The following is an 8,811-nucleotide window of genomic DNA, read 5'->3' on the forward strand; positions in this document are numbered from 1 at the left end:
GAGTTAGATTTGCTTATTTCTTTTAATATTAAATTTAATGTCATGTCACTAAAAATTTGCCCTATCATAATTATGTTAGACACATAAGCATTAAAATTAATAGTTATTAATAGAATTACTAATTGCACTCATTTTTTTAAACTAGAAGAACCATTAGCGCTTATTTTAAACTTGAGGGACCAATCCAGTAGTTTCGTCTAAATTCTTTATTCAATAACAAAAAACTTACCAAATTTACCAAATAAATTAACTAAAAGCCACCCATCTCACAAGGGATTAGACTAATTTTATACTTTTATTTTGTCTACAAAAATAAAAAAGAAACCCAATTGACTGTAACTGCTACCTTTACAAATCAATTAATAATGGATGGTAACATATATCTGACAATATTTTATATATGTATGGTATATATAGTCCTGCATGAATGTCATCAATATCTCAATGTTCTTCATTGATAAGGTCCAGGAAGGATGACTACGAAGGTAACACTGATTGCATAGAGAAGGATCAACAGCCCAGTGAAGTTCACTATGTATCTTTCAGAAAAGGAACTGACTGTCTGAGAAAACCCAGACAACCCTATTTCAGCATTTACCATTGCAAAGAAGAAGATCACCATTCCAACAAATATATGCCATGGAAGAAGTGTTGCTCTTGCTGTCCATTCTGCACCCGGGAAGAAATAGGCAAAGAAACCTGACACAAACTGAAGAACAAGAGTAGCAGCTAGTAGGTTATTTGGTTAAATCCCGAACATAAATAATTCCAATATATGTAGAAATGAAATGACCAATAAGTTTTTTTTTTTTTTTTTTTTTACTAATTGTGTAACTTATTTTGTTGCCAAGTATTGAAATGTATGACCAAAAAAATAAAAGAATAAAAGTCCCCCCCCCCCCCCCCCCAGATTACTGACGTTAATTTGTACAAATTTGATTGATTTTCTATTATTCACAAGTCACAATTTTAAGGATAGAAAGGTGTCTATAGCTGTCAACGTGGGAGGGAGATCACTCCAACACATTCCAGTGTTAGTTAACGGCCCGTCATTGGCAGTACTTACTTCTAGTTCTAGCGATAGTTTGGTTTCACTTTCTAGAGCTCAAAATACAATTTTGTAAATGTATTCGTTTCACGTTTGGTAGGTCTTACAAAATCGCATTTCTTGGCCATTATTGTATTTTGTACAATAACGCGTTGCACCCTTTTGTAAAATGCAACTATAAAAGCAAGTTTTCATAACACACAAAAACATAAAGCTGAACCAAACTTAACTCTTAATCCAATCTAAAACATCACACCCGTTTAAAATGTCTAGAAATCTATTGGATGAAACTAGGGGTTTTTGTATGTGTTGTGTTGTAGGATTGTTTTTCAACCCGTACCGACTCTGTCGGGCTAAGATATTCTCAATCTAAAACTAATCCAACCTCACATAGTCAGTGGGTTTTGCATGCATGTTAATTTTATGCCTTGACAGAAATTGGGCTTTCATAAATTATGTAAACGCGTTATTCAATAAATTATTAAAAAATGCTACGTTCACAATATTTTCATAACAAATCATAGGTGGTAAGTTTTATTGATTCTAAATTTTAGCTCAACCTCACATGGTCAGTGGGTTGTGCACGTATGTTTTACGCCTTGAAAAAATTTGGGCTTTTATAAATTATGTAAATACTTTATTCAATAAAGTATTGAGAAGTGTTACATTTATAACATTTTTACAACAAATCATAGGTGATAAATTATCATTAGTTCTAAATTTCAACCCAACCCGCATGGTTGGTGGGTTGTTTTTGCATGTTTTATGCCTTGAAAAAAAAAAATAGACTTTCATAAATTATGTAAACACTTTTTTCAATAAATTATTGAAAAATATTACGTCCACAATAATTTCACAACAATCATAAGTGGTAAGTTATAATTATTTATAAATTTCAACTCAACCCATCAATCCATGAAAATGAACCCGAAGCGTCGGGTTGGGTTGATTTCGTTAGGTTTGATGCTTACCCTGAGATGAAACAAAATATTGACAGCTCTTGAAACCTCCACTAAAAACATAATAGGAAATGTTCCTCGCTAGAACAGTGTGGAATGTAGACCAACCGCTAATCATGGTACACATATTTTAAGTAGAAGTGTTACCTGCAAGCCATACAAAGATACGGTGGTAATGCCCAGCCAGGAATGCAAGGTTAGAAAATTCTGGGCTCCTTCCTCTTTTTTATATTTGAAAATCACATAAATTCCCAAAATTCCAGAGAGAAAAGCCGTCAGGTGCAAAACCAAATGAACCCCTTTACGCGTCTTTCTTTTCGCAGGGATTGACTTGTATGCCATGATAGCTGTTTAATCAATCAATATATTTGATTAGTGAAAATATACATAGTGATTTCTTAAATAAAAATAAATAAATAAATAAAACAAAACAAACACTTTTTTTTTTTTTTAATGTTGAAGTGACATGTCTAAAAGGGCTGCGTTTTTCTTCCTCATTATCTTGCAAAAGTCTGCATTTGAGGTTTCTTTTAAGATACAACTAGACAATTTTCCACTTTCAACAAAAAAGCAGATCAAAAAATAGGTCAATCCAAATACATGTACTTACTTGGAGAGGAAGCTCTATTATCACTCAATAAAAGAGAATGGAGATGTGGGTGATAGTTTAATTGGTAAAGTATTTTAATATCATTATACCAAAAATTTAGAATTGAATTCCACTCACACTATACATTGAGGAATTTAAGAATTAAGCTATACTCATTTTGTAGTCTACCAATTGGATAATAAAAAAATAAAAAAATAAAAAATAAAAAACCAAGAGGCTTATAGTTCAATGGCAATGCCTAGCATTCTTATGAGGAACTAGAATTTAAATTCCATTTTCCAATTGTTGTAACAATTTTCCATTAAAAAAAAATTCCAAAAAAAAAAAAAAGGGCATCACTTCTCTTTCCGTCTATTTCTCTTGAGAAAAGCTCTATAATCATTTTCGTACCTCAATGATCAAGTAAAGCTCACAAACCACTTTACGGAAAGTAGCTTTATACAAACTTCCATGGTACATTTCATTCAAAAAAAAACTTCCACAGTACATCATACTTGTAGATTGAGAAGATTGGCCCATTAATATTTAGATTGGAGTACAAATTTCTACAATAATTGATATACTTCAACAAAAGGAAAAGGGGTTTGAGAAAATATCACACAAGAATAAGCTTTTGAATTCACGGGCTTCCTTAATAGATGTCAAAATAACTTTTCCCTACTTTTTTCTACATAAAAAAAAATAAAATAAAAACTACTTTTCTTACCTTGTCCTCCAATTACAATAAGCCCTATCACCATTAGGAAAGGATGTAGCTGCATATAAGGAGAGGAAAACAAAACCTTTAGATCATATATTGAGAACACATCCTAAAGGGTATGTAACATAATTCATTAAATGCCATGTCTCATGAAAAAGAGATCATATATAAGTCCTCAATCCTAGTATCTCCCTCCTCTTTCTTTTGGATTGCTCATTCACTTATTTTAAAAAGAAAAATCAAATCAAATATAAGAGAGAGACGAGAATCAAGATATATATGTGGTGCATTTTAAGAACTTACGTTGAAAAGCTTTGATCTCTCATCGGATTTGAAAGAAAATCCTTTCTGAAAATGAAGGAGCCAAACAAGCACTAGAGTTATCACTGCTACGGTTATCAATTGTGCAAATATCACAAACGGGGTTGCCGAGACTCTGTAGCTACGAGGTGCCATTGCTAATTGCACCAATCTCTTGTGTATGAGTGTCTAATTGTAGTAATAGACAGAAAGGGGGAGAGAGGGAGGAAGAGAGATCTATCTTAGTTCCATTTTTTTTATAATATAGGTAAAGCTAAGTCTTAGGATTCATAAGTAGACCCAATTGTTTACATTAAAAGGATGTAATTATATTCTATGATCCATGCCTCGAAATATTTTATTAAGCACAAAGAAAGCATTTTGTTGGGTTGAGAGAGATACCAAGAAGTATGAAATTTGAAGAACCGTCTAGCCGGCAATTCCAAGGGAGGAAATTCCTATGACATAGAAGAACTTTGGGATTTTTTAATTCTTATTATTATTAGAAGGTTCGCAAGTTTGTTGAGGAGTCGCCTTCTCTTCACAGCCAAAACCAAGTAATTTGTCACAAGAAATTCCTAACAGGTTAGATTTTGGTTAAACGTGTACGTTAATTACTAGCGAAATTTGAGGGTGGGCAAAATGGAAGAATCCCCCCATTAGGGTGAGGGAGGCCTTCACTCCTCAAAATTAAAATATAAAATATCTTAGTTTTTTGAAAAGTAAAATATCTTAGTTAAGTATGTGTAGATAGCAATAAAATAAACTTAAGTATATGTGCTTATACATATAAAAGGGTAAAGTAGCTAAGTTTTGACACCCTAAATCTTAATAAAAATTTATTTATCTATAAATAAAATTATTTTTATAGTATATAATTTTTACATGAAAACAAGATTATTTATATATTTTTTTAAAATTATATATCTAAAAATAAAATTATTTTTACAATACATGAATTTTACATTTTTTTTTTAAGAGAGAGAGTTTCAGCTTATGACGTCCGCTACTAATGATAACTCTTTATTATCAGATCAAGATACCAATCGATTTTTGATATAGACGGAGATTGAATTTTAGATCTTTTATTCAACCGTCAAAGATTTTAGCAATTAAGCTAACTGAAACCCACACATGAAAGTATAACATTATTTATATTCATTTTAATAGAGTTATAATCCCATTAGTGATAAATTGTATGTAAAAACTACTTATATTAATTTTATATTTATAAAACTATAATGAACATGTGGTTTTCTCTCAAATAATAATGGGAAAAAAGTGTTTTGGTTCTTACCCTTTATAATTTGTATTTTAAATAAAAATGCTTAAATTTTGTCTTATAATTTATTTTAGTACTTGTTTTGTACCTAAAAACCTAGATAATTGTTGATTAAAAATAGTTTTAAAATGTAAAATGTTTTTATGAATATTGGAACAATATGTCAAATTTAATAAATATGTTTTTACAGAACAATATGTCAAATTTAATAAATATATTTTTATATTATACAAATTGAGTTATAAAGTATTTTGATTCAAATTTTAAATTATTTTATATAGTACTCTTTAGACTTTAATTCTATTATACTTACAAGGAATATAAGATATAGTAATGTTACTAGAATAAAAATAATATACTTTAAGATTGTCCAAGCCACCCACCCACCCACTTGACTAGACATGTTTTCCCTACCACCCGATTTGATGACTTTAGTGGTCAAAGGCGGATCTTTGCCTTCAAAAATCGCCTCTAGCAAGTCTCTTCCTGTAAGACTCATCTTGATCTAATTAGAATGTGAAAACTATTAAATTTGATGAGTTCTTCTAAGTCTAGTGTCATTTCCAATGAAATCCGACAAAAATCTACCAATTCCAGCAACAAACCCAATCAACTTTGGTAGAAATTTCACCATATCTAACAAGATCTCCGCTCCATCACTAGATTTGGTGAGATCTCACCAGATCTGGTGAGATTTCTGTTGTTGCTCTGCTTCTCTCCACCATTATCGGTTTCACACAAATCCGACTGCAACCAACGAGAATTCGATCCAACCTCCCTTACTAGTCAATGGTGGGTCTAGTTCTTCGTTGGCTAAATGGGATCATATTGGGTGTGGGTTGAGCATAAACCTAATTCGAACCAATCCATGGACACCCATACTTTGAACTAATGGAATTGATTTTAAGAAAATCTATAGACACAAATAATTTCACACTCAACTAATGTAGTAGATTGTTAGTGATAGATAAAAATATGATGTTAGTTGTGGATCTAAAAATAAGAAATAATAAAATTTTGTTAACACAACTATTGGGGAAAATAATCAAATATAGTAATTTTTTTCTCTTTTCTCTGTATAACATTACTCATTGATTTTTCCTAGGACTTGTGTCTCTAAAACCAAAATTCTCTTAGGACTTTGGTAATTCTTTTAAAACTTCCTAAATATTATTTAGAAATTGATATTTACAGTTGCTTATTAATGTTAATTACTTGGGTTCTCAGTTTTCTTGCCTACTTTCAAGCTTGCCTCTTCGGTTTTTCACCTGCTAAGGATAGAAGGTTTTGGCGTGGAGAGTTAAGAGAGTTATGAGGGAAAGTTGGTTCTTGAAACTATGAAATATTATATTCATTAAATAAGAATATAAACTTCCATTCATTTACCAACTAATCAGAGTGGCGCAGCGGAAGCGTGGTGGGCCCATAACCCACAGGTCCCAGGATCGAAACCTGGCTCTGATATTTCTAGAGAAAAAGCTTCCCAACATCCCTCTTTTTTTCCATTTCCAAACTCCAAAAGACCAAATCCAAATCCGAAATTGATTCAAAATTAAAGCCAGCCATCAAACGGTGGATTAAAGCTATCTTATCCCTCTTTGGTTTTTTGAGGGGTTAGTTTGCTGGATTTTACTATTTTTACATCCTATTTTTCAGCTTCAGGAAGTCTTATAAGAAAAATAAAAATGTCATGTTTAAGGAAGGCTAACTAGCACCATTGACATATAGACCAGAGTATCAATGTTTTTGAATGTTGCATCAAACCTCAAACATAATTTATTTCCTAATGGAAGGATGTGTTCAACAAGACAAAAGTTTTTCATGGAATTAAAGCACTAAATCAACAATAGATGGTAACATATTCACCATAATTATTCAATATAATTAATCAGATCGTGGAAGGATCACACTGAGGGTAACGCTGACTGCGAATAGGAAGATTAGAAGTCCGGTAAAGTTCCGAACAAGTGCCTCTTTGGTTGCGCTCTAGAGCTAAGGAAATGAATATTTCAACAAATCCTGTTTCAGCAGTGCATATTGCCAAGAGGAAGATGACCATGCTAACAAATCCGTGCCATGGAAGGAGAAATTGCTCTTGCTAAATTTTCTGCTTTTGGGAAGCAATACGTCAAGAAAGCAAACACCCACTAACAATGAAAGAAAGAAAGAACAAGGATTAGAAAAAGAAACCTAATGAACAATATGTTTGGTTAATCTGGAACAAATATTATTTCGGTAGGAAAAGGTAGTTCAAAATTTTGTAATGTGCACAACTTTTATTATATCAAATGAAGTTGGTAAAATCATAAAATTCTAAACAATGCCTTAAACCAAACACATTAATAGGTTTGTCAAGGAAGCTTTGGTGTATAAGTAAATGAAAGGGGATATACCTGCAAACCAAATAAGCAGATGGTAATGATGCCCAGCCAGGAATGTAAGGTGAGCATTTCCTCAACATTAAAGTCATGGTTAAACATGAAAGCCGCATAAACTCCCAAAATTTCAAGCAGAAGAGCTATTAGATGTAGTGTGAGGTGTAAAAGTTCCCGTGACCTTTTCCTGTCTGGACAGTCTTGTTTGCCATAACAGCTGCTTCATATGATTTTAGATTAGTGTGTATTTACTGTTTACATTTTTTCAAAATATAGATTTCCCATGGAAGAGTGAACAGTGGCGGCTTAACATCCAAGTCAGACCACCTGACTTGCAAAGAAATGTATATATACATTTGCCAAAAAAATATTATATGTTAAATTAACCTATTGTGACTAACCTAATAAAAATTTTGAACACTCTGACTTGAGAATTACAAAAATTTAGGTTCAACAAAAATAAGAGTAGTGCTACTATATTCACAACATTTTCATAATAATTTCACCACAAATCTAATATGGTAAGCTGTTATTGATTCTAATTTGGGCCAAATATTAATATTATTTTCTTACACACTAATAACAGTTTTTTGCATAAGATTTATTATAAAAATGTTGTGGATGTAGTATTACTCCAAAATTAATTATGCCCCCAAACATAATTCTTAATCCTTTTTTTAAAGCTTAAATAACAACAATAAATATTAGCCCAAATAACAACAAACACAAACTAAACAAAAACAATAAAAGACCAAACAACATCAAGTGAAAAAATTATTCAACAAAAAACTTATTATAAAACAAAAAGATAAAATTTGTAACTCGTTCAACCTATTCAATAAAAATAATTTCTAATTTCATTTTTCCTTAAAAAATGTACCAAAAAAAATATTGTGGTAATATAAATTTCTTAGTGACCACCCTAAATAAAATTCCTAGAACTGCCACTGGAAATGAACCATTTTTTATTACAGTAAAATTGCATTTGAAGCCGTAAAGCTATTCTCAAGATTAAGGGTGTGTTTGGTAAAGTGAATTTTAGGGAGAATGAAAAAAAAAAACAAAAAAACAAAAAAAAACAAAAAAAACAAAAAGAGAAAATGAGGAAGGAAAACTTTTTGGAGGATTTTTGGTTGGGAGGGGGAGAGGGGGAAAAGATGGTGGAGCTCGGGTGTTTTCTTCTCGGGCCCACTAAAAAGTTTTCTCCCCAAAATGGGGAGAAAACTGGGTAGGGGGAAATTTGAGGGATAAATGACAAAATTGCCCATATGCATCGCACATGGGTTTCATCCAATTGCCTCCCCCCCCCCCCCCCCCTTCACCTTTTATTTTAAGCTTTTGCTCTACTAAGCGTTTGCCTCTTCTTTTCTACTACTATTATTATTATTATTATTATTATTATTTTATTATTACTTTCTTGGGACTTTGCCTCTTTTTTTTACCCTTTTTCTTTTGATTTTTTTTGGGGCCGTGGTGTGGTGCTTTTGTTTTTCTTTTTCTTGATTTTTTTTTTCTAGACATGATTTTTTTAATAATA

General features: G+C 31.6%; 1 protein-coding gene and 1 non-coding gene across 2 annotated transcripts; one reads left to right on the forward strand and one right to left on the reverse strand.

The window, feature by feature from the left end:
• Nucleotides 1–317: 317 nt before the first annotated feature.
• Nucleotides 318–4,047, reverse strand: LOC115979026 (probable ascorbate-specific transmembrane electron transporter 1). The gene is made up of 4 exons (XM_031100972.1): nt 3,621–4,047; nt 3,324–3,372; nt 2,155–2,354; nt 318–709 (listed from the first exon to the last, which is right to left on the reverse strand). The coding sequence occupies exons 1-4, from the start codon at nt 3,771–3,773 to the stop codon at nt 452–454; spliced, it is 660 nt and encodes a 219-aa protein (XP_030956832.1). The 5' UTR covers nt 3,774–4,047; the 3' UTR covers nt 318–451.
• A 2,244-nt stretch (nt 4,048–6,291) lies between these two features.
• TRNAM-CAU lies at nt 6,292–6,363 on the forward strand. The gene has a single exon. It is a non-coding gene; the product is annotated as a tRNA-Met (tRNA).
• The last annotated feature ends 2,448 nt before the right edge of the window (nt 6,364–8,811 follow it).

Source organism: Quercus lobata, chromosome 3 (assembly GCF_001633185.2).
Source record: "Quercus lobata isolate SW786 chromosome 3, ValleyOak3.0 Primary Assembly, whole genome shotgun sequence".
Taxonomy (NCBI): domain Eukaryota; kingdom Viridiplantae; phylum Streptophyta; class Magnoliopsida; order Fagales; family Fagaceae; genus Quercus; species Quercus lobata.